Below are 26,591 nucleotides of genomic sequence, written 5' to 3'. Positions count from 1 at the left end.
TTTGGTGTGTTAATATGTAATAAGAATTTTCAAAGATTATAGGCCTGCTACTTAACAGGAAAAGAGCAAATAAAATGATACAAGGAGGGCTCAATGGCTGCTTTTTTTTTTTTTTTTTTAACTCCCACCTGCAGTCGTCACAAAAAATGCTTAACCAGATGTTTAACACAATTAATTTTTAACCAGAGCTAAATAAGAACCCTGGCCAGAGAAGGAAAGAACAAGTTAAAATAAAATAGATGTTTTCAAATTGGTAGAGCCTGATGAAATTAACCCTTGAATATTTGTGGAACTAGCCAAAGCCATTTTTGAACTTTTAGTGAATATCTTTAAGGTCTTTTGAAGGACATTCCAGAGGCCTGGAGAAGAACAAAAATAGTACCTATCCTAGAAGGTGGGAAGAAAAATTATGCTGGGGAATTATTGGCCAGTCTGCTCTAGTATCTGCCTTGATAGCAGGGTTAGGCTAAGTATTAAACAATTTCAAAGTACTTGGAGGGTAATAAAGTAAGAGAAAATAGTCCATATGGATTTGTCAGGCCTAATAGTAGTCTTTGACAGGTACCTGGCGTGATGGATAAAGAGGAAGCAACAGATGTTTTGTATAACCATGTGGGACTGTATCAAGAGTCAAGGTAGTCATAGGACTATAGGAAAACAGGGCTGAAAGGGACCTCACTGGGTCATCTAATCCCAAACTTCTGCTCAAGGGAGGATCATCCCTAACTAGACCATCTTAGCCAATTGTCTGTTCATCTTGCTCTTGAACATTTCCAAGGATGGAAATCCCACAATTTATTTAGGTAGCCTGTTCCAATGCTTGACCACCCTCATAGCCAGAAAGTTCCTCCTAATCTCCAACTGAGTTTCCCCTGCTGAAGTTGAGGCTGTTGCTTCAAGTCCTGTTCCCTACAGCCACAAAGAAAAGTCAAGCTCCATCCTCTCTGTATTTGCTCATCAGGTATTTGAAGACTGTTAGCAATTTTCTCCTCTGGTCTTCACAGCTCATATTCAGCTTGTAGTCTTGTCTACTGTATAATTATATAAGCAAACTAAGGAAGCATAGTTTGGATAAAATTATGAAGTGCAAATACACAGCTGTTTGATAAAGTATCAGTAGTTATCAGTGATGCACTACCAAACTGGAAGGAAGTACTGAGGAATCCTGCAGGGCTCTGGCATGGCCCTTGTTTTTAGTCAAGACTGTTACTAGTGGTTTGGATGATGGAACTAACTGTGCACTTAACACTTGTAGATGACACTAAGGTGACATGACTATGAAAATTTAGAATGATTTTGGTCAGGTTGAACCAGTAGTCTGAACAAGATGAAACGTAGTAAAGGCAAGTGCAGAGTATTGCACTTGGTAAGGAAAACTCTAATGCACAAATATAAAATGGGAAATAGGTGAATAGTCACTAAGCAACCAGTTCTGTAGGAAAGGATCAGGGGAGGGGAGGAAGTATAGTGGCTTATGAACTGAATGAGTCGATAGCGATGCTGTTGCTGGAGATGTTATTTAGGGATATGTGAATTATTGTAGTGTATGTAAGGTAAATCCATTCTACATGATGTTGGGGAAAACCCATCTGGAGTAATGTCTGGTTCTGAGTTAGAAAGATGTAGACATTGGAGCAAGTCAAGAAGCTAAACCTGACTTAAGAAGAAAAACTGAAAATTGGATGATTTTGGTTTGAAAAGAGGAGTAGAAACTTGAAAGGGAATATAAACCTTCCAATAAAGAGGGATCCAGTCAGTAATTCTCCATATCCCCTGAGAATAGGACAGCTTGACTTTTAATTAAAAGCTTACTACAGGTAAAATATTGGGGAAAACCTTTCTAGCTATAAGGATGGTTTAGCACTAGAGGTGCACTAGAGGATCGGCACAGATATAAAGATAATTGATTATATCAGAAATTGGCCTGATGCGGATGAAAATTTGGTCAATAAATTCCTGGGTGTGCAGCTGCAGCGCAGCATGCAGGCGGTGAGGAGCACAACCCAGCAGCATGGACAGGTGTGTGCAGGTGGTAAGACTTGTGGTGAAAGGTGAGGGGGAGGGAGGGGGCGTGGGGGGGAAGATCAATGCCCCCTTGGTGAGGGAGGGAGTGGAGCTGGGGTAGGCAGTGCCTGGCCAGGGTGGGATTGGGACGGAGCTGTGGCTCATCCAGGGGGCACGGAGAGGGGACAGCTCCCACTGGTGCGTGCCGCTCATTCGGCGGCTTGTCCAGCAGCTCCCACCACTTTTCTGGGGGTTGGGAGCGTGTGCCCCTGGATCTGCATGGGGCGGGCTGCAGCTGCAGGCTGGTGTGGGCGGCAGTGGCACTGAGAGAATACTATGGGGGGCTACAGTGAAATTTGGGGTCGCTGCAGCCCCCCTCCCAGCGCTGCCACCACCTGCCCCAAGTGCAGCACTGCAGCCTGCCCAGGGCTGATCCAGGGATACCCCCCACCGTGCCCTCCCTGAGCAGCAACAGGAGCTGCCCTCGCTCCCCACACCCCCCATATGAGCCGCGGCTCCATCCCACACCTGCCCTGCCCCAACTGGGCAGTGCCTACCCCAGCCCCACTTCCTCCCTCAGTGTGGAGGGCATTTTATCTGCCCCATGCCCCTTCCCTCCCCTTTCACCAGAACAGCCTTACCAGCTGCATGCAGCTGTATCCAAAATCTGATTGGTATTGTTCGATATGCCTCCTTAAAAATTGGCTATTGGTATCGGTACCCCTATTCAGCACTGGAACTGGCTACCTGCAGAGGTTGGTTATTTCTGTCTTTAGCAGTTTTATTAAAACCAAATTAGAGAAATGCCTGTCAGGAAAGGCCTGGACATGCTTATCTTAGTGCGGGGGAATAGATGAGACCACATTGAAGCAGGACTGGAGGATATTTTTCGAAGATCAGATTTTGATTCAGTACCTACATTATACAAACCGTGGGGCTAGATGTTACCGTCAGTCCTGATGTTACTGTCAGCTCTCGGGTAATCTGGTGATCCAGAAACAAAACTGAGCAGTGACAGCATAGGGCAATAGTGCTCAATCTGTGGCCTTGCAGTCCAGATCCATGCCTCCCATCTGACTGTGTCCAGTCAGTGGCATGGCATACAGGAGGGAAAGGAGCATGTTGGGCCAAGCTGCTTGCTGCCCTGCAGCCCTCTGCCCTCCCTTTCACTACATACAACAGGTGCTGCTTACTCTCCCTGGCTTCCTCCCTTCCCTTCTTTCCTAGGCAGGTACTGTTTACTGGAAATAAGCTCTCTTCCTCTGTTCCTCCCCACTTGACATCAGCAGCCACCTTCCTCTGCACTTTCTCCCTTCCCTACCAGATGGGAGTGCAGGCCTGCAGCATAGCTGGGGCCTAAGCACCCAGTGCTCCACTCAAAGAGGCTGAGCATCACTGGCCCAGAATACTAGTATTTCCTAGAGGACTTTACAATCCATTCATTGTTGTTTGCTTTTTACAGATTAAATCCATAAGATTATAAAACAGAGGACTTGAATTGTACTGTGAATGTCTCAAGTAAGCTATTTGAGAGAGACAAATGCTATAGTGGCCATAATAGTGATCTCTTGTAAAGGAAGACATTCAGAATGCAAGCTCTCCTTTTAGTGTTGCTGAATAATACATAAGCCAAATTAATTTTTGTGTTCCTGGCTACTTCTCTCTTAGCAACTTGGAATCCATGTGAGAGGAAGCACAATAGAATGGTTATTTAAGCTGGAGGTGATGGCTGCATATCCTATACCAGGGCTAGGCAACGTTTTTTGGGCGGAGTGCCGAAAAACACCACAATGCCTACCTTGGAAGGTGCCAGAGTGCCGACGTGGCAGAAAAACAAAATGAGGGCAAGAGGTACATGGCAGAATGCCCTGCTCGTGCCCCTTGCCCCACACCCAAAGCCCCTGGCCCACAGCCTGGGCTCTGTGGCTGCCAGCAGCTATCCCAGCTCTGGGTAGCTGTTGGAGCCTGGGCTGCTCTCAGCAACCCTTGCAGCATCCCATCTGCCTGCTGGGAGCAGCCCGGGATCCCAGCTGGCAGCAGCTCCCCAGAGCCGGGATCGGCTGCAGCCAGGAGGCTCCAAACAGCTGTGCCGGGCTCCGGCATCAGCTCCACACTGGCGCGCGCAGGCACGCCTCAGAGCGGCAGTGGGGGAGGGGCCTGAGGCAGCACAACCCCCGTCTCTCTCCCGCTCCCAGCACGGAGGTGATGAGCCTGGCGCAGCTGTTTGTAGCCAGCCTGGGCTCTGGGCAGCTGCAGCAGGCAGGATGCAAACAGCTGCATAGCTCCGGCATCAGCTCCGTGCTGGCGGCAACTGCATGTGCACCTCGGGGCGGACCGCAGGGCAGTGCAGCTCACCCCAAGGTGCCTGTGCAGTCACCATCAGCATGGAGCTGATGCCAGAGCTGTGCAGCCCAATGCAGCTGTTTGCACCCTGCCTGCTGCTTGCTGCAGCTGGCCAGAGCCTGGGCTGGCTACAAACAGCTGCACCTTGCTCATCACCTCTGTGCCAGGAGTGGGGGAGAAACCGGGACTGTGCTGGCTCAGGCCCCTCCTGTACCGCCCGCTCTGAGGTGCACGTGCACACGCTGGTGCAGAGCTGATGCCGGAGCCCGGCACAGCTGCTTGGAGCCTCCCGGCTGCAGCCGGCCTTGGCTCCGGGGAGCTGCTGCCAGCCGGGATCCCGGGCTGCTCCCAGCAGGCAGTTGGAACGCTGCAAGTCCTGCTGGGAGCAGCCCGGCCTCGTTTTGCTGACAGCAGCTACTGGGAGCTGGGGCTGGCCGTGGCGTGCCAAGCAAAATGGCCTTGCGTGCCATGCTCGGCATGTGTGCAAGGGGTTGCCGACCCCTGTCCCATACCATATGAGAATTAGCAGTGTCTAAGCACAGCGTAAGTGGCTTCCCAAACTCCCTGAACTGTGTGCCTCGTAGATAGCAATGACTAGAAAAGAACAGGCTTATAAGCTGATGTAAACACTGTTTGCTTGCTTCCATCCTAAAGTAGCAGTTTATTACAGACTATTACCTGGTTCTCTTCCCCCACCTCCCCCCCACCTAGTGGCTAGGTGATGTATAACCTAGCACAAGCAGTAATCCTGAATCAGCTGGTGCCCAGTTAAGCACCTGGTATAGTTTGTCAGTGTGCAGAAACTATGTAAATTGCACCAGTGTTGTGTGTGTTCAGGCTCTAACTAATTTAGCATCTAGAATCCTAATTAGACTGCAGGAATGGGGAGAGGCAACTTTGCATGCAAAACTTTAAGTCTAGATATACAATAATGTCTGCCCCTAATATGCTTCAGTAGGGAGCCTTCAGCTAATTAATTGTAGGTTATATTTGTTGGGTTGTATATTCTTTCTTTGATCTTGCTAGCTTGGAATTTGTTTTTATTTTATTTGGGATGTTGATTATTAAGAACAAGCATTACAGAAAATGTTCTCCCCATCTTTGACAAAATCCAAAATTTACTAAAATAAGTCATTCTTGGGGATTGAATCCTGCGTTTTTTTTAAACGGAATGTGAAAGCTTGAGTACATAAACTGTTTATAGAATTCAAATATATAAATGAGTTTTTAATTTCACATTAGCATCTGGCTTGGTGCTGTTTTCTGTTACCTAGCAAGGGCTATCTGTGAATCAGAAGCAAGCTTGCTTTTCTGTATATTAGAATGCAATTACATGTTCATAGGTACAGTATCTGAACAGAAGGGCTAAGTGCCTAGTTGCTCATTACTAAATGTTTAGGTACCAGCAATTCAGTAACACTGTAGGTACTGTTCTTTCATTCTGCTGTGATAATCTGATTCTTTTTCTTTGACAATGACAAAAGATCCTGATGTAACCACATGTTGAACTTTAAAAACTTATCAGTAAAAGCTCCACAGCTGAATTTGCATTATTTATACCTTTTGGCTAAAGATTCTCCTCCTACAGGTCTAGCTTCAGATTGCAGCTAAATGGAACAGGCTGCAGGTCAGGATATGCTGCTGTGCAGACATGACTTAAAGCTCCCCCTGCCCCCATGCTCTATCTAGGGCTGGTCCCCATGTTGGGTATGGCTTTCTCTGTATAGTTAGGCATTCTTACCATGGCCTCTTTCTCTTATTATTCTGGGTATAAAATATCAACTCCTCTCCAACAAAAGATCATTGTCTACTGTAACTATTTGTTTAGGGGACCCACCTGGTGTCTGAGTCATCTTCTGCTTGTAGTGTGAATTCACAAAAAAAAAAAAAAGACTTGCACTGTGCTAAAGGATATATTCTGTATACTTTGCCTTGATTGTGAAAAGGTAATTTGCTAAGATTGGAAAATAGCTAGTACCTAAAAAAGAAGAGAAGGGAGGGGGAACCTGGGAATCTTTGGTCTCATAGCCTTGAACCTGAAAACCTTCTACAGGGCATGTTTAATAGACTGTCTTGAACAGTTCTTTCCAGGCACAGTTTAAAACCTTCACGCATGTTTCTCTTTAAATTGTAGTTTTCAGGTGCAACCTCCCAGCCAGAGCAGCCTATCAGGTTGTTGCTTTGCCAAAAGTAAGTGTCAGTTTTCTTTTATAAATATTCTTTGTTTTTTGCAGATAAAGGATTTTTGTTTCTGGCTAATTTCTGTCCATGTGGTGTGAACAGTGCAAGTCCTGGCCTAGTCATAATAGTGATTACGCATGCGTAGGATGGCTGGAGGTTAGAAGTCTCTGGAACATCTAAACTTCTGACCTTGATGGGAACTCAGGCATGTGCAGTTGAAGCTTTGTTATATAACCAAAGAGAGGGAACTTTATGTTAATAAGTTATGAAGATATAATGAATATGAGTGGTCCAAGAAAATGATACTGTTGAGTGACATTGATTGAGATGTGCAAGCAGTGATTGGACCCCATGATATGACTGGCTGTATGAACTGAATCTGAGAGCCTGAGAGTTTTGCGTGGTGTTGAACCTGTTGGAGAGGCTGGGAAGGCTGGGAGTGCGGGCGGGTGCCGCGTGGACACTGCAATTCTCACCTGAGATGCTCACCTTCATTTCCCCATCAGACGCGTAAAGTATCACCCTGCCCTTTAGAGGTCTCCAAGTACTCCACTTGTGGAGGAATGGGTAGAAATCCTCTGCCTGGCAGGGATCTGACAGTAGGCGGCCCCGCAGCCTGGGTGTCAGTGTTCTTGGCTGCCACCGCTGGTGACAGGCCGGCATGGTGCTCTGTACATATTTGTATATAGCATTCTGTTAAGTGGTTGTTAACTAGTTCATGTTGCTATGATTATTGTCATTTTTGGCTTGTAATACAGATTGCTCATTAACCCTTACTTTGATGTTTGTATTCATTAATAGTAGTGGGGCTGCGCCACAGGTCAATACTCTGAGGGATTAACCCTTTCAGGTGCAAGCGACTCATAGACCCCTGGCACAGTAGAGGTCTAACAAACCTCTGCCCCTGTAATTACCATAGCCCTTGTCCCAGGCCAGTCTTCAGTGGGGCTTCCTCTTTAGTGGCATTGTTTTTTTTGTATTTCTTCAATTCTTATTTCTGAGCACACTGAAAGTTGATGAAGTAGGACTAGCAGGAACATGTTCCTCAGGGAATAAGGGATCATTATATGTAAGAGTATAAAAGTAAACTTAATACTCAACATCACTGGAAAAAAAAATATTAATAGAATGGATTTTGTATTTTTCCTAGGTGCTTTTTCCATAGTGTCATGGGGGTGTTTTTTGGGCTAGCATAAGTGAAACACAAATATTTGGGCTTCTGGATCTTAACTTCATTACGATTTCTCTCAACACTTCCCACAGGATGCACGAGTGGAGATCGAAGCTGTTGCTGTCCAGGGGCCTCTCCAAGATGCATCAGCATGACTATAAATACAATATTCTAACACTCCAGTAATGGTGTATGGTTTAACACTTTCTTTTAGGCCCTGATCCTGCAATTGGCTGCAGGCATGTACATCCCACTGAGCTACATGGCAGTGTGGGGATGTAACCACATAGCCAGCTGCAGGATTGAAGTCTTGTATTCTCTGAAACCTCAAATTTATAATGTCTTGGCATGTAGACTGCCAGCCCATGGGGCTGCTGAAATTAGCAGGCTATGGTGGCTTCAGGGTATGCCTGAATTAATTGCAGGACTGGGCTCTTAGTTTGTAGTGGTGACTGGGTATCATTACAGTTCCCAAATGTTGATTTGGGTGAGAATCTTATATTTACCGAACTTGATATGCCAGCTGACAATTTTCAGGTTACCACCATACTATTCATTCTCCAGGACACTAAAGCTTAGAGTGTTAGCATGATTTGTAACAGACTTGACTGACTTTAAGTCATTCTTATGGAGGGAACAAATTAAAAAAAAAACCCTTTCTAGAGGGGAAAAATATGCTATAGCCTTAGGGTGAAAATGTTTGTATTTGAGGATTCACTGTATTGGCTTTTAAACATTTTTAGAATACTTTAAATATATTGATTTAGATTCTGATATATTGTATTGCATCTGATTTAACCTGAAAGTGATTATTTATACTACTAATTTTGGTGGGAAGAATATCTTGTTACCCAATTTTCTGTGAACATGTAACTCTTGTAAAGCAATTGAGAATTAATGTTCTCTTTTCAAGCTTTTTTTTCCTAGTGTCAAGTATCTAAAGCCTAGAAACACAACTTTGAATTATTGAATCTTTTTAATTTAAAGTATCTGGACATTCTAACTTTAGTAAAATAAAATGGAACTAAATAAAATATGCTAGTATTTTGGGGAACAAACTTGTGTTTGAGGGTTTTTTATGTATTGTAAACAGGTGCTTAGATCAGTCTCGTTAAAGTGACAATACAGCAGTTACTTTTAGAGGAGAAATAAAATAGGGTAACCCTAGGACAATGGCAGAGATCTCGTATAACTAAATGTTTCTCGTGTACAGTCAGAATTTTCATTGTCTTTTTGGGAGTGGATGAAAATAATTCAATGTGACACAGAATTTTCTTAGGTTCCATGTCTCCTGCTGTGCTTTTGCTATAGTTTAGTTTGAAGAACTCAAATTGCTCAGTTGTTTTGGTGGGTAGGGGCACTGAATGGGGAAGGAGAGTTTAAATAGATTCATAGAATGTAGGCTGGCAGGGACCTCGGAAGATCATTGGGTCCAGCCCCCCTGCACCAAGCAGGAAAGCAAGGTGACCATCTAGCCTCTTGAAGATTTCCAGGGTAGGCGATTGCACCGCCTCTGGAGAGAGCTTATTCCACAGTCTGGACACCCCAGCCATGAAGAATTTTTTCCTAATGTTGAGCTTGAAACGGTCCTCTAGGAATCTGTGACCATTGCTCCTGGTTTTCCCCAAGGGTGCCCTGGTGCACAGTTGCTCACCAAGCCCTTGAAGTACACCCCTGATGTAGCAGTAAGCTGCTACCAAGTCCCTTGTCAGCCTTCTCTTTAGGCTGATGAGTCCCAGGTCCCTCAGTCTTACCTCATATGGCTTGCCGTGCATGTCTCTGCTCATACAGGTGGCCCTTCCTTGGAATCTCTTGAGCTTTTCCACCTCCTTGTTGAAGCGTGACACAGGACTAGATGCAGTACTCCATCTGCGGTCTCACCAATGCCAAGTAGATAGGAAGAATCACTTCCTTGGTTTTGCTGGAGATGTATCGATTGATCCACGGCAGAGTATTATTTGCAGGGCAGCAGCCCTCATGGGCTAGGGGGTCTGGATGGCAGATGAGTCCCTCAGTGCCCCACAGGGGGGAGTCCCCCACCACCAGCACTTTGCACCTCCTCTTCGGGATGGCAGCACACTGCTTACTGTCCTTCTCCTCCTCCGGTGTCACCCTCGGAGCCTCCTCATGCATGGAGAGGGGGGTGTACCTGTTGTTCAGTGCCAGGGGAGGAGCAGCCCTGGCCCTGCATTTCCTGGAGCGCAAGGTGACTGTCTTCCAGGTCGCTCCAAGTGAGTCCTTTTGGTTAGCCAGCTCATTGGCCACCTTTACATAACCTATTCAAATAATCTGAATAGATTTTATATATTTACTACTGCAGTTAGGCCATATGTCTGCACTCACCACCTTACTAAAGAGAATAATGAATACTGTTTTAAAGGGCGGAACTCTTGTAAGATGCCCTAACCCAGCCTGTCACATATGTCAAAACCCAGCTTTGGTATAGATGAACAGCGAGCTAAAAAAGCAACTTTGCCTATTCTTGATCTTATTTTAAATGTTTATACTTCCTTCAGCAAAAGATGCATGTGGCAGAATATACATATAGAATTGGGTGGGCAAAATACAGCCTGCTGAGGGATTTTTGTCTGGCCTGCAGCAGGCCCCTCACTCCCACCTGGCCTGGATGCAGGGGGGCAACCTGGGCTGTAGCATGTGCATGGTGCAGCCATCCCTGGGTGCACAGCAGGGCTGGGGCAGCATGGTGGCTGGGCTTGTTTCCCAGCAGCCTTGGTGGCAGTTTCTTCCAGCTGCTGCAGCCACTGGACCTGGGCCTGCTGCCCTGTACCCACTGCTGGGGTGGGACCTATGTAGGCAGTGTGCTTGGCTGGGCAGGTGTGGAGTGGTGTCAGGAAGCGAGACAAACAGATGGGGCCAGAGAGACCCCGCAATCTTTGGGTAGTGACAGCTCGGGCTGGGGCCCGGGGCAGAAGCATGATCTCCACCACGCAGCCCTGTCACGAGCTCAGGTTCTGCAAGCAGGGGCGTACAGGGAGTGGATCGCAGCTCAGCCCTGGCCCTGCACTGTTACCGCCCCAAGATCCTGGATGCAGCTCCCTGCCTGCTTACAGCCTCATCCCATCCATCTGGCTGTGTATCCTGCCTGTGTGGCTCCCAACCAATCTCTATGGCAGGGGTGGGCAAAATAAGGCCTGCAGGCCAGATTTGGCCCATCAGCCCATTCTACATGCCTGCGGGACCCCTAAAGAATTCAGAAAATTAATATTTATCTGCTCCTGGCTTCCTATCAAAGATGAGGCAGGGGAAGCTGGCAGGACTCAGCAAACCAGAAGCAAGGCCTGCCTAGGTCCCTGGGGCTGTCCTTGCCTCCCTGTGCCGGAGGGAGGTGAGTGGGGGGGGGGGGGGGGGGGGAGGAGACAGCGGAGGGCCATGGATGATCTCCCTAGTCCTCAGGGCCAGGTTGGGCTGAGCCAGCTCCTTCTGAATCCTGCAATCCAGCCATGCAGTCAGGATCCTCATGGTGCTGGAGCAGCTGGCAGCAAAGCAGGGAAATGGCAGCTACAGGCATAGGGAGTAGGAGTGAGCCGGTGTGCAGTGCTACCCGTGGGTTGAGGAATGTTGATCTAGAAGAATGGTTGAAAACTGACTTAGAAGTAAGGTTGGTACCAGGGTCCTGTGCTCCTGCCACCCTGCTCTGGGCCCTGCTGGCACTGGCCCTGTGCTCCTGTCCAGCTGTTGCTGCACTCCCCTGCATCCACTCCTGCCTGCCTGCCTGCAGCTGCCATTAGCTTACTTTCTTGCTTGCTGCCGGCCACTCCAACACCACGTGGCTCCTAGCCGCGTGTCCTCGGGAACATGGGGCCCACGCTGGTATCCTGGGGCCAGAAGTGGGAGGGTGTGTGTGTGTGTGTGTGTTCATAGTGCGAGTCCCACATGCATATCCCACCAACACATGCACCCACACCCCCCCTCACACTGCCATATACACAGACCCCCACACCCCCTCACACACGCCAGCTATCCTCCCCTCCCATACACAGCCCCCCCACAAACCCCATACCCTCCCACACCCCACATATCCACACCCATATGCTCGCCACACCTATCCCCTCCAGAAGTCCTCCCACACACATCCCTCCCTGCACACCCACAGCTCCCCACAAACCTATACCCCCACAATATACAAGCGTAAGACTTCATTTTAAGCTATTGTGAAATCACCTCTGTGTACACTACACAAATGCATATAGATCGGGACAAAAATGATTTTTGAAATCAAATTAATGACTGTTGTAGATGTTTGTTTTTTAGAATATTGTTTGGTATTTTTCTGGTTCCATAATGGCAAAACCCTTTGCTGAAAGGAGTACTTGCGGGGGGCAAGGGGAGGGACTTCTGGTGGCAAAGGTCAGAGGTTGGGGGTGGGACTTCCAGTCACAAGATGGTGACTAGGGGCAGGACACCTTTCAAGGGGTGAGGCTATCCATGTGGCCCTTGACAGCTTGCCAAAACTTGGTAAGTGGCCCTCTGCCCAAAATAATTCCCTGCCCTGATTCATGGAGATCCTGGGATTGCAAAGCAGTGTCAGCTGGGGTTGGGGCAGAGCTGTGATCTGCTGCCTGAACATGCCTGTGACGTGGAGGGAGCAGATTGCAGCTGTTCCCCGGGCCCTGGCCCCACGCTGTCACTGCCCCATAATACTGGGGTCTCCATGGAAACCAGCCATGATCTGCACAGGTGGGGCATGCAGCTAAGTGGATGGTAGGGTCCAGGATCTTGGGGCAGCGACAGCTTGGGGGCAGGGCCTGGAGCTGGGCTGCGATCCACTCCCTGCACACCCCTGTCCGTCAAACCCACACCTGCTGCAGTCATACAAGCAGTGGATCACAGCTCTGCACCGGGCCCTGCCCCTGCTCGGTCATTGCTCCATGATCCCAGCCTTGCCTGCTTGTCCTGCTCTTGAACACTGCTCCCCACCTGTCCATGGCTCCATCCCACATTGGGAGTTTTGGTGAGCTGTTGTGGGTAGGGGGTGCTGACCCAGCCCACGACAGCTCAGCAAAACTCCCTGTGTGGCCCACGGAATTGCCCACTCCTGCTCTATATTATAGAGTACAGGAGATGTACTTCATGCTTTTCTTTTACTTGTCAGCAAGAGATACATGTAGCATAAAGAACTCCCCAGTCCATCCGTTACAATGTGCATCAGTGTTGCTTGGGGGTAAAGCCAATAAGATGGTATCTGAATAGAGAGTTGCTCATTCTTTCAAACAAGGCCTGGTCCATTCAAGTTGGCACTAGCCTTTCTGCTATTTTCAGGGAGTATAGGTCCTTACAGAATAAAGTTTGCTCATAAGAAACATCACACATCAGATATGTATGAAATGATGAATGTCTCTACAATCTCAGGTTTCCCCTCTCCTTTTCATTAAAACATTAGGTGCTGGCCCTGATTAAAGTCAGAGCATTAACTATTACAGCCCAAATAGTCTAGAAAGCCAAGCAGTACATTTTTGATACAAGCATGTCTATCTTCAAGTCTCTGTTTTGTGCTTCTATTGTTACCAGACGCCACCACCTAAAAGTCAATAGTATCTCCCTGGGACCAGTGGGAATCGCAGCTGAGAATTAAAAAAAACAACAAACAAAAAACAAACAAACTTGTTTACCTGATAGGGGGCTCATTTACATGAGACACTTTACTGCACAGCAAACCAATTTGCTGCGCAGTAAAGTGTCATTGTCTACAAATATGTGGCAATCAGAGTGCAGTAGACTAATTTACTGCACTGCCAGATAGTCTGATCAGATACAAATAGTATCTGGCAGTTAAACGCACACATAGACAGAAACGTCAGGATTAGTTTACTTCCAGTCCCTATTGTTTTTGCCTATATGTAGCTACTGTAGAAATTGTAATCCAACAATTAGACTGTTGGTGTTTAAGGAAGTGAGGTACAAATTCATCTTCAGCTTTCATAGATTTCATAGACGTTGATTAGGGGCTGGAAGGGACCTCACAAGATCATCAAGTCCAGCGCCCCCACCATAGGCAGGAAGTCTGCTGGGGTCAAATGATCCCAGTGAGATATGCATCCAAATGTCTTTTCAATGAGTCCAAAGTAGGTGCTTGCACCACCTCTGTGGGGAGTTTGTTTCAGATCCTAGACATTCGGACTGTAAAGAAGTTTTTTCTTATGTCCAGTCTAAATCAGCCTTCCAGAAGTTTGTGGTGTTAGTCCTAGTTATCCCTTGGGGAGCCCTGGTGAACAACTGTTCTCCCAGATCCTGGTGCATCCCCCTTATATACTTACAGGCTGCCACCAAGTGCCCCCTGAGCCTTTTCTTCTCCAGGCTGAAGAGTCCCATGTCCCTCAGCCTCTCCTCATACAGCTTGCTCTCTTGGCCTTTGATCATGCAGGTAGCTCTCCTTTGGATCTCTCAATCTTATCCATGTCCCTCCTGAAGTGGGGGAACCAAAACTGGACCCTGTTTTTGCTTCAGATGCATAGGTAGATGCATACCAGAGTTTGATTTGCTTTTTCTGGCTATGGGTTGCATTGGTGGCTCATGTTCAACTTGTGGTCGATCTCTTTCAAATTCTCCCCCAAGTCTCTTTCGATCGTGGTGCTAGTGAGTGGAACACTGCCGAGCCTATAAGTATGATGCTGTTTTTTCCTCCCAAGGTGGAACACTCTACACTTCTCTACGTTAAATGCCATCAGGTTTTGGTTCACCCACCTTGTGAGCCTGTCCAGGTCAGCCTGTATCCCCAGCCTTCCCCCATAGTTTAGTGTCATCTGCAAACTTTTCCAGTCCACATCCGATGCCCAAATCCAGATCATTTATGAAGATACTGAAGAGTACTGGCCTGAGTACTGAGCCCTGAGGGATACCACTGGTCACCCTGCGTCAAGTTGATTTGCTCCCATCAACTAATACTCTTTGGGTCTGACCCCAGAGCTAGTTACCCAGTTCTCAGACTGTGAGATGGTCGAGGCTGCAAGTTCTCCAGCTTAGGCATGAGGACATTGTGGGAGACCAAGTCATGGAACAAAAAAAAAATTAAAGCCAAATGCAGCTCTAGGTATTTATGATTGTAACAGGTCGCCCTCCCCAGCGCCATCTTCCCTGTTATCCACGCCTTACGTGGGGTGCCCTTGAAGTCCCCTTTAAGGTTCTTGTGTCCCACTCTCTACTCTCCTGCCACGTCTTGATGGAAATTATTATACTGATGTTCTTGTAAGTGGGAGACTGCCTATTGTATTTCGTATGCCGGGGTCTTCCGCCTCCACTGACCTTCACCCCCATCTTTCTCTAGCTAGGCCTCCCTGTCTAAACCCACTAAACAGGGTTCAACTCTGAGGCACTACCCTTGTCTTGAGGCTTGTGGCCCTCCTTTCTCCTCCAATCTGAAGCCTGGCCTAGAGGCCTGGCCACTGGCCCCACAAGTTCAAGGCCAGGGAATGGCCCTGATCTCACACTGTCCCAGTCCAAAAAAACCCCCAAAATCACACCTCAGGTGCACCAGACCACTCTGGCCTTTTAGGATCGCACCCTCTGGCGCTGGGGTCTGTACACCCTAAAATCCTGTGCCCACACTGGCACCAGGGCCAGTGCACCCCAAATCCTGTGCTCACACTGGTGCCGAGTCCCCACGCTGTAGTGGGGTCCCAATGAGGCCTCCTCCTTCCCCAATAGCCTCGCCCAAACCACCGGTCTTATTCAATAACAAAAAAAAATATGAACAGTCCTGTCCATGGGCAATAACCACCACCAAGAGAAAATGTGATTACAGAAGGCAGCCGGCGTACATTTACACAGGGGTTCGTGCTTCAGCTCCCCACCATCAGCTACAGTCCTTCTGGGGTTGCTAGTCTCTCAGGGGTCCTCCGTAGTTCCCTTCCTCAAGCTTTTGGACTGCTTACCAAGCCTCCCCGTGGAGCTCTGGGACGCACTCCTTCCCCTTTGGCTGTGGGCCCCTACTGTTGCCCAGCCCAGGGTTTTTATAGTCCTGGCCTGCCCCCTTTTGGTCACCTGACTAGCTGGCCAGGCTCATCTTTTAACCCCACCTTACCTGCATGTTGTGCCCAGAAATTTCCAGCTTTAAAGGGGCTGACCTGTCTTCTGGTAACAGGGCTAGGGTTCCCTGTTACAATGACTCGCTGCTTTAGGCTCACTGTCTACAGCCTCGTGCCCTCCTGTGCTAACTCGCGCATCAGGCCCAGAGTGCACCTGTATGCACACTGTAAACAAGGTTGAGGTCGTGTAGCTTTAAAGAGGGAAAGAAAATCATTAGAGATGTAACTGCTAAGAACTTGCATCTTCAGGGGTATAAAAAATGTATTGGGTATTTTTATGTACTTGGTAAATGTAGCAGGATTTTTTATTGTAGCTGTGTTGGTCTAAGGACATAGGTAGGCAGGCTTCTTTGGGTAGATGTGATATCTTTTAAATTAGACCAACTGAGAAGTTGGAAAAAAGTTATTTGCAAGCTTTCGGGCACAAGCACCCTTCTTCAGGCATAGGGAGCCTCTGCTGTTCTGAGATCTCCAAGGAATAAAAGAAGTTAAAAGTGTGACAGGAGTTCAATGAGAATGTAAATAGGTGGAAATTAGGAAAACAATGGGTAGAGAAGGCAGGGAAGGGGGGGAAAGAGGGGGAAATAATGCCAAAGGTAAGCAAGGGAGACTGCTGTAGCTGAGTTTTCCAAGGCCTGTGAGGCAGTCTGTGAAAAAGTAAATAGATGAAAATTAGGAAGACAAAGGGTAGAGAAGGAGGGGAGGAATGGATAGGGGGTGTATATGCTAAGATCAGGCAGGTACCTGGTGAATCAGATGTCATGCAGGTTGTAATGTATCATAAATCCAATGTCTAATTGAGTCCATGATTTTTTGTATCCAGTAGATTTACAAAGTGAAGTTCGTAGGCTTGTCTACAAAAGATGTTTTGTAAGTTCCCTTTAAAGATTAGAACTGAGAGATCAGAGAGGGAGTGATTGTCTTGCAAGAAGTGGGTACCCATCCAAAGACAAAGAACATTTTGTCTTTGATGGATTCATATGAAAAATATCCAATTACCTGTGGGTGTTGAAGAAATAATCCAAATATTAGAGGTAACATTTCTACCTCTCAAAATGGGGTATCTGTGTAAAGCTTCTTGCAGGTTCCTAACTGCAATTTGTATCCTTGAAATTCAGTTAGGTAACGAAACAAATACATCAAATTACAACTAACAGGAATTCTTAAAAAAAAAAATCCAATCCCCCCAAAACTGATAGCCTTAAATGCATGTTTAAACCTCTTTATTGTGTAAAATTTGATTGCAACATACTTTCACATGGACTTCTTTCTCAAACAAAAACCATAAAAGTAAGAACACTTTACTTATGTTTTAATCTACAGCTCTTCAACATGAAAACAAGTACTGATAGATGCTTCTTAGGCCTCAGTCTTGTTTGATTTGAATTGCTCCTGTACTTAACGATAAGTACATGTGTAAGTACCATACGGGATTAGGACCCTTTTTGCGCACAATATTAACTTGCAATTCAGTTTCACAGGCAGCTATAACAGTAAGTTACCATTTCAACTTTGGTTCAATCACATTTTAGCTACTTAAAATAAAAAAGAACAAAACAAACATTAACTTTTATTTTAAAGATGCTTTACTTTCACATCTCTCTCCTACAATGCATTCTTATTTAGTAATGTTTCTCCCCTAACTTGTTTTAACATTTAGGGAATTTTACTATTTAGACATTAAATGCAACACCTACAATTTAGCTTCAGAAAAATTACAGTCCCCCTGGAAAAACACGCTATTTACTTTCCCTGCTGCTTCAGCCATAAGCATCGAGACTGAGAGCACCTCACCCTTCTTAAAATATGAAATATCTGCATCTAGTTAAACTGCTTGCTCATTACTTCTCTAAGCATGTAACACTTTTACTGGGTGCATCTACACAAGATGCTGACTGTGCAGTAGCTTAATAATACTGCACAGTAGTGCATCACAGCACACAGTAGTAATACACTACTACACGGTATTATTAGGCTACTGTACAGTAGCATCACTTAAAAACATTCACCAGCACTACTGTGTCGTAATTTGGGTTACTGCACATTTATTTAGTACTTGTTAATACAAGTACTAAATAAATACGTAGTAACGACTGCGCAGCAGCATCTCGCGTAGACATGTTCACTGTGTGCTTACTCTCATGCACAAGGGGCTCGTAACTTAGCTGCTGCTGTCTTCTTGACACACCTGCTGCTTTGATATACTATTAGCACAGGCTTTGGAATCCTTCAATATATAATTATTAATTTTGTGCCACTACTGGATCTGTACATCAGAAAAGTTAGTAAGGGCAGCTTTTGTATTTCATTTCTGATCAGCATTCTAAAGTATTAATAGGCCCAAGAACCTCCAACTACACAAGTTAAGTCAAAGGGGGAAATTCACCATGTGCATTGTTTGGTTTAAAATATGTTATAAAAGTTGCAAAATGTTATCTAAAATATCAACCAAGACAGCTGTTTCATCTATCAGACTGCAGTTAAACACAGAACCTCTCAAATAGCTGTGATTTGAAAAAGAATATAGACTGCAAATAGAATGAGGTATACAAATCAGAAACTGATAGGTGACCTTAATTAACATTTAAGAAATACCATCATCTATTTCTTAACGGTTTACTCAGAAGACTGTAAGAAAACACCACACTCATATGGCCAGAGATAACTAGAGTAAAAGGCTAAAAAGGCAAAGGATATAAGTTTAAATGTTCAACACAGATCAAAGTTGTGTGCTTGTGCAGTAATACAGAATTTGGCTCTTGCTGTTTGTGTAAGTCATGGGTATATTTTTCTAAGTTGTGTGAATTCCTTCAAAAAAAGGGAGCCAATAACCCTAAAACCAGTGCTCAGCCATTGTGGAAAAAACTTTACGTTTCCTTCTGGACTGCAGCCTTCTGATTTCTTATGCTGGAATCTTGTAAACAAAAACCCAAGTAGAAAGCAAGGCAGGGTGGCACCTTAGGGCCCTGACAGATGTTAACCTGTTAATCACATCATAAATAGTAACAGTACCACATCTTAAAGCCAATTTATGGTGTGGTAATATAGTCAATGCTCCACAAATATGTTCAACATATTGTGTGCCACATTTTTTTGGCTGGTGTATAACTCCTTAAATTGAATGTGTGGCATGCTGGGGCTGTCCCATGCTGACTCCTGATGCTCAGCTGAGGTTCAGGGTCTGGCATGGAGCCGTCCCAGGATCCAGGACCCAGCCACCTCTGCCTGAGCCCTGGAGACAGACTGGGTGGGGAGAAATCCCCTCAGTGTCAGGTTCAGGGCACCTTGGACCTTCACAAAGTGGGTGTGCCCACTGAGAGTCTAAAGACTGACTCATTCAGAAGGGCATATGCTTTTGTAAAGTATGCCCTTCCCTACCTTCTGCCTGATTTCAGACTCAGATAGCTAACTACCTCTCTAATCATAAGAACCCCCCCAGATATAATGAGAACCTTCTCCATGGCCATTACTAGTACAAATAACCTATCAAATTCATTAGGCAAGGCACTCTCAAGTCTGTTTCCAAGGAAATTGTTTGAAATCTTCACCATTAACTTCAACCCAGGGAGAATTCTTTAATGTGTAGTAAAGAAAGTTAAGATAAATATATAATCACTTCTAGAAGCGTAACACTATCAGAAAAATGGAGCTAAGAAATTACACACTGTTGGAACAAGGAATTTACTAGTTTATGTACATCACTAGTTATAATTTTATTATAAAAACTGCACAGTGACTATAACTGTTAGTTAATCTGCTGTAATATTTGCTTTAGTAATCAGTAATCACTTTTGTACTCTTTTAGGTGGGCCAAAGCGTAAGCGCATAAAATATCAGAGAGATTTAAAAATACTTTTTCTCCTCACTCCATTTCAATAATCATGTATATATACTGCTTATATCATGCATACATGCTGATTTTTCCTTAACAACACTTAACAAATGAGAGGCAGCTGTGGACATTTTATCTTGGAAGTGAACGCTCTATGTATTCTGTAAAGTGTCTGCCACATATACCCAAATCCTCGCACACAGGAACTCTGAGGTCTGAATCCCACGTATGCTTGCAGGTTTGGGCAATTTAATACACAAGAATAGTGTGAAGAATCAGAAATGTGCTTAAGCTTCATATCTCAATCTAGCACCAACATTAAAAAATAAAAATCCTGTGCTATATTATTTGCATCCTATATACTACTAATTCAGTCACGATGGCTGAACCCCTCACATTTTAAGTTTGATTTTTTTTTCCAGGTTAAAAAAATAACTTAAATGAAAACTAAGCAGTAAATTGTTTTGTTTTCTAAAAAGAAAAAAAAAAATCAATTGTTAGTGTGCAGAAGGCACTCTATGGCAGATAAATGAAAGTTTACATCCTTGTGGAAGCCTTGGCAATTTGACTTTGGAGAAAGAATCCTTATGTTTTCCAGTGCCTCTTGTTAATATTTGTGTCAAAGTCCATAAAAGCGTTTTTACAATCCTGATATTCTCCAAAAGCCATAACATTAAAGAATGTTGATTTCATCAGTTGAATAGGCCCAAGAAGAAGTCCATAAAGACATGACTCCTATTCCTCATTATTAGTTGCCTCTGAAATATACATGTATAAAAAAAGGTTAATTCATGATCTATGCCATGTTAAGAGTTATTTTAAAAGTGCACTCAATGAAACAGACCCTTTAATACGGTATGTCCTGAAGAGGTTTTCTATTCCTGTGCTAATATCCAGGTCCCTCAAAGACCATGGACAGATGCTATATTTGTAGAACTAAAAAAGTTGAGCAGACAGTGCTCACTGTGACACTTAAAAAAATGGTGAAAGCACCACAAAAACATTCCTGATGAAATGGGAACTTCTCTTAGTGCTACCTATTATAGTGTCACATGCAATGTCTGTATGGTGCACCATAATGTGACTGAGGGCATGGGGATGTCTTTCTATCCCCCAGCATCCCACAGTGCCCTGCTCTCCACTCCTTTCCCCACTTCCTCTGCCCAAAGGAGGGAGGAAGAAAAGAGTAGGGTGGACAGTTGATGAATGCTGTCTGGGTGCTCAGCTGTCACCAAAGCTGGAGAGCAGAAATCCCTCCAGCCTCTCTGCCTCCGATTTCCTGATTCTGGCAAAGGAGCAAATTTTAGAACAAGTTTGCACACCTATGGCCGCATCCAGACAAGTGCAGACATCTGCCACACACCGCACATACAGGCATTCTCCATGCTGGTACGTTGCAGTGCAGGGTTGGTTTGTTTGGCTTTTTTTTTTAAATACCCACGCCAGAAAAAAGCAGGGTGGTGCACATGGTGGCAGTGTGCACCACCCAACGCTGGAGCCTGGCCAGCCAGAGCCACACTGGCTCCCAGCCAGGCTTCCCTCTTTAGCTGCAGCCCTGAGAGGCCCCCATGTAAGGCTGATAAGGCAAGCAGTTACTGGCCCCAGTGTCCCCTATTCCACCTGGGGTAACCTGATGCGTGCTAGAGCACGAGTGGCACAGGCTTTTCCCAGGGACAAGTAGCAGTGACATAAGGTGTGCTGCTGCCACTTGTCCCCAGGGAAACAAATGTCCGCACTCGTTTGGATGTGCCCTATGTTGCAAACCCCTACTCCAGAGCTTGAAGCATATATGAGTGACTAGCTCACAGCGCTTACCTGGGCTCCTGAGGCTATTCTCTATTAAACTGAAAGGAGATTGGGGGGGAAAAAATCCTGGACACTATCCAGTAAGTACTCAATAATGGCAGCACGCTGAAAACAGGAGAAATAGACTTGTCCTTTTCTGCATGATCAGATGTAGATTTCAAAGACGATTAACATTACCTAGAATGTTGTTTTGGGTGCTAGAATTTCCACTTACAATAAAATCATTACACAATCTCAGTTTTTGTTTTATTCACTTGTTTCACTGTAGGTCTCTCTGCCTCAAGAATGGAGGGAGAAACCCTGCCACAATAGTTCAAACAGCAACAAACAGAATGAAAGATACTACTCTGTAAAATCATGGCAGCCCCATTTTTATTCTAATTAATAGACTAAAAATGAAGCTAGCTCAGAAACCGAGACAAGACTTTGTTTCTACTGGACAAAGTAATATAGCCACACTAATGATTAGCCTGAGCAGCAGGTTTTCTACAGGACATTACATTGCACTGTGTTGACAAAACTTTAGGTGTCAAAGAAAGCACTGTGACTGGGGCGTATGTCCAAAATTGAAATCCTCAAAGCTCTGCTCAACTCTTGTCTAATGCTGGATAACCTAGGGTCTTTAAGAGCCTATGTTTCTACCACTAAAATTCTGTAATCAATTAAGAGTCAGCTGGTGGGCTTGGCCAACCCTATTAAAGGCTTGACACTGCTGAGCAGGTAGGGACCTGACTTGATCAAGATTCACAAACTAGGTATTTAGGGTTGTTGGCTGTAGCCGTTTTGGTCTAAGGACATAGGCAGACAAGGTTCTTTGGGTAGATGAGATATTTTTTATTAGACCAACAAATAGTTGGAAAAAAATGTTCTTTGCAAGTTTTCAGGCACAAACACCCTTCTTCAGGCATAGGGAGAGCCTGCTGGTGTCTTATGTGCTCTCCTGGGCAGAAAAGAAGCCAATATGCAAAATGGAGGTCTGTGAAAATGCAAGTGTGTGGCAGTGAGGATCAAACTAGGTATTTTGCACTTACATTGCCCGCATACCCTGATCTGCTGGATGTTGGGATGATATAGTTGAGGACAGTCCTACTTTGACCCAGGGGTTGTAGTAGATGACCTCCTGAGGTCCTAATTTTCTATGATTTTATGTTCTCACAGCACATGTACCACATTTCCCCCCTGCACAAAGTAATGCCAGAGGAAGTTGCGGAGTTCAAAGGTCAGCAGCACATGTAGTCAGATACAGGAGAAAAGAACCTACATTGCCTATCTCCCAAATGAGTGCTCTACCAGCAGACTTTAGGACATCATGGGGCAGAGCTTCCGTTCCAGCAAAGTTGTTTCATTTTGCATGGACTAGAGGGCAAATGAGCCAAACTCCATAGGCCAGTCTTTGGAGCACTCATCTAGAAAGGGGAATCCTGGGTTTCAGTGCTTGCTCCAATATTCGCTGGACAAAGGAGAGATGATGGTAACAGGGTCTCTCTCCCTTCCACTTTCCCATTTCTCCCCCCCAGCCCCCTGCCCTCCCCTACATGTTTTGAAATCAATGGGAGTTAGGTGTCTAAGTGGATTTCAGGGTTCCACTGGCCATCTATCTGCACCTTTAGGCTTCCCAGTATCCTTAACAATGTGGCACTAAGTGATTGGCTTTTAGAGTTATACCTCCATACAGTGTACAATGAAGGAAAATAAAAATCTGTAATGTAATTTTAAATTCTTCTGGAGCATGGGTGCTACCCTCCATCCCATACCTATTTGTTTTTAAACACTATTCAGCCCATGCTTTCTTCTGCCTACAACATGATTGCATTGGCTGTGGGATCAGCAATAGTCTCAGCACAGTTGCTGAGTTCAGTTGCTAATGAAAAAAGTGTGATGAATAAATCAGCCCAGAAAGGAAATCCCAGAGCAGTGAGACTGAGTATTAATTCATGAGAACTCGTCTGACAAATAGTAATTAGGGGATCAAGATCTTAACAAAGCAGCTAATCTACCAGGACTGTGCATTTAGAGCTTAGCATTTCTGACAAATAGGGAAAGATTTAGCTTTTATAGGAATGTGACAGAAATAACATCCAGATAGAAAGCACAACTTACCCTTTATCACTACCAAAAACTCCCCATGAAACACACCACTTAGGGTAAATATGCCTCCAATTATAATGAATGTTAAGAAGGTAGTGGCTGGAAACTGATAATGAAAAGTGTGTTCGTCAACAATGGTACAGCTTTTCAACTCCGAAAGGCTAGAACACATGGTCCTTCACTCCTCTGTCAACATACCTATCTCTGTTGCTGCTGTAACATCCAAAGCTTCTCCTGTTTCTTCTTCTTTTGTTTCATTCCCCTCACTTACTATCTCACTGTGCATCTCAGTTTCCACTTTTTCTCCCGTCTCACCTGGGAACAGTAACCATGGAAATCAAATTAGGATACATTTAAACAGTATTAAGTGCCCTAGCTCTTTTCTGCATGATTGATCTGGTTTTGTCAGGTCTTCTGTATCACTTATAAAAGTGGAAAAACACTGAAAACTGAATCAATCAATAGGTAAGAGATTCCAATGCAGCTTCCAGTTCTATAGGTACATGCATGGTCTATACCCATAAAATGTTGTACTTGTCCACACTCTGAACTGAAGCCTGATTTTATATTTAATAATTATAGATGTGTATTTTATGTTTAAACATTTTATTACAAACACCTGTAAATACATTGCTATCAATGTCACATATATCTGAACATAAGGTGACAGAACACATACAAAGAAAAACACTGAAGTCTAAATTTGCAAGAAGTCATCTCTTCTATCTGTAAGCTTGAATAAAATAAATGTAAAAACTCTGTAAATAAATGGAAGAGTCTATCCATCATATAATGCCCAGAAAGAAATGCATAAAAATGAATAGCATACTGAGTATTATTGTCAGGACAAAAATGTTAAAGAGTCTGAACAGAAAAAAGAAAACAAATCCTGAATGGAGATGGAAGCAAGCTATAAATAGTCAAAATAACTCCCATGTATGTCCTTCAGGCAACTAACCAGTTTTTCAATTGCAACCATGTTCTTCTATATGGTCATGTTATAGGAAACAAAGCTCCATTTCCAGTAACATGTCATTATGCTTATAAATTCAAATTAAATTGAGCAAACCAAGCCAGATGGGCAAGACTGTACACATTTTGAAGGTGAAAGAACTTCCAGTCACATAGCGTTTTATGTAAACAAACCTATATTCTAAAAGAGAAATCACCATTTCATGTAAGAAAAATTGTACATAAAAGAGAGAGTACCCATAAGCTTGGACTGTCTGTGAGAGAGATTCCCATCATTCAAGAGTTAACATATTCTAGGGACTACCTGTGCCATTAATAGGTTGGCCATACGTCCTGGATTGGCCAGGACAGTCCCGGATTTTAGAGGGTCTCAGCATCCTGGCCATTGGAGAAAAATTGAAGAAAAAGTCCTAGATTGGCAGGAACCCACCCTCATGTACAGCTCCCGAGTCAGGAGCCCAGCACATACAGGCAGGTCCACACCAATCCAGGACTTTTTCTTCAATTTTCGCCAGGGAGCCCACCCAATGGGCTGCTCCCTGGTACACACCCCACTGGGCTGTGAATGGAGTTGCTTGTGCAGTAGCGTTACCAGGTCTTAAATATGAAATTATTGTATTGGAAGCTCAAATGATTGTATTTTCTGAAGTACTATCATACAATGAAAAAGTATGCAAATAAGTATGTGAATAAGTCGTCTTCTTGCTTACTTTATACTGCTCACTGTGACTCACCAGTGAGAGAGAAATGGGTCAAAGTTGAAGCACTTTTTTATTTTGGGGCAACAAGTCATAAGTAAATGCTAACAGTAAACCCAGAAGAGTGACTTGGGGTTTTGCATATGCTGCATCAGTTAACTGCCTCAAAAGTTATCATTCATTTTGAACACTTTTAATATTATCTCTTATATGTTGTACAAGGGATGGCACTATTGTATAATATGATAATTATTGTACATCTGGCAACGCTGTTGTGCAGTAGAGGGGAGATGTGTGCTTGGGGAGCCGCGGGGTTGGGTGTGTTTGTGTGTGCACTGTGTGCTCCTGCCCAGCCCCACTCCTGTGTGTGTGCACACATGCATGCCATGCTGTTCTGCCCGCCCTGCTCCCAGAAGCCATGGGGTGGTGTGGGAGGGACCCCGTTCCATATTTCCTTTCCTCATCCTGGATTTCCCTCAAATTATTATGGTCACCCTAGCCACTAAGCTGTACTTGAAACAGAGATCTTTTAACCTCTCCCTTTATCAGTAGGCATGTACAGTGCACAAAACTGCTGGTGGCAGTTCCTCTCACTCATGTCCTTCACCTAGCAACTGACACCTATTCTATGAAATCTGATTCCTAATGCAAATGGAACTCCTTAGATCAGGAGTCAGCAGCATGTGGCCCGTGGAAGTGGTGAGCTCCATCTTGAGCTGCAGCCAGCCAGTGGGGGGTTTTCCTTGTGGCTGGACTGGAAGCACCAGCCCACCTCAGACCCAATCTGGGTTGATCCAGCCAGTAACTAGGTCAGGGTGAGCAGGACATCAGCCCCAGTGCCATATATGAAGGATCACCAGAATCCCACCATACCAGAGTCTTGACTATGCCAGGAGGGGTAGCCCTGTACTGCCCTGCCCAGCCATGGGAGCACCCCTGCCCCCAGCAGTGCATCTAAGTGGCAGGGGGCAAGTGGAATTGTGCTTCCCCCCCCTGCAGGGAGTTTCTCACAGCAAGGCCAGCCCTGCACCCAGCAGCATATCTGGGGAGGAGAATGAATGGGGCTGCATGGGATGTTGTGCCAGACTCCCTTTCTCTGCTGTTGCCCCAGCTCTCTGCACAGGGAAGACAGCATCAGCTACAGGAGCAGGCAGCAGTAGCAGAAACAGCCATGTTCCCCAGGCAGAGAAGTCCACCCTCATCCCATGAGCCACTCATCCCATGGGGCAGGTAAGACTCTCCACTTTCCCACCCATCCCCACTCTGTTCTACAGTGGCAGCATATCACCCCCCTGCCCTGCCCTGGGAGTTGAATGAACTTGCTGTGCCTCTGGATCCAGCCTATTGCTGCAAAACCTTGCTGACTGCTGCCTTAGACAATACAAGACTGCTCAGCCAAAACTGACTACCAATGTGCAATGTCTGTGAAAGGATTAAAACTTAAAGACTGTTGA

General features: G+C 45.2%; 2 protein-coding genes across 3 annotated transcripts in view; one reads left to right on the top strand and one right to left on the bottom strand.

Annotated features, from left to right (window-relative positions):
• RIDA (reactive intermediate imine deaminase A homolog) overlaps positions 1-26,591 on the top strand; it is a 34,289-nt gene that overhangs the window by 6,999 nt on the left and 699 nt on the right. The window contains exons 5-6 of one of the 2 annotated variants that reach the window (XM_025209321.1): positions 6,482-6,537; positions 26,249-26,367. In XM_025209321.1, the coding sequence (XP_025065106.1) occupies positions 6,482-6,537; positions 26,249-26,367 (175 nt within the window). Of the gene's footprint in view, positions 1-6,481; positions 6,538-7,791; positions 8,758-26,248; positions 26,368-26,591 lie in introns of those variants that run through there. The other variant, XM_006027997.2, reaches the window with a different exon arrangement.
• The window catches only part of ERICH5 (glutamate rich 5), a 38,651-nt gene continuing 29,007 nt past the window's right edge, over positions 16,948-26,591 (bottom strand). The window contains exons 4-5 of the mRNA XM_025209320.1: positions 23,666-23,782; positions 16,948-20,331 (exon numbers count right to left, since the gene is read on the bottom strand). Of these exons, the coding sequence (XP_025065105.1) occupies positions 20,309-20,331; positions 23,666-23,782 (140 nt within the window). The 3' untranslated portion in view covers positions 16,948-20,308. The remainder of the gene's footprint in view (positions 20,332-23,665; positions 23,783-26,591) is intronic.

Source organism: Alligator sinensis, unplaced genomic scaffold (genome assembly GCF_000455745.1).
Source record: "Alligator sinensis unplaced genomic scaffold, ASM45574v1 scaffold191_1, whole genome shotgun sequence".
NCBI classification, from domain to species: Eukaryota; Metazoa; Chordata; order Crocodylia; family Alligatoridae; genus Alligator; species Alligator sinensis.
Note: the sequence above shows the minus strand (reverse complement) of the source record. Positions and strands in the feature narration are given on the sequence as shown.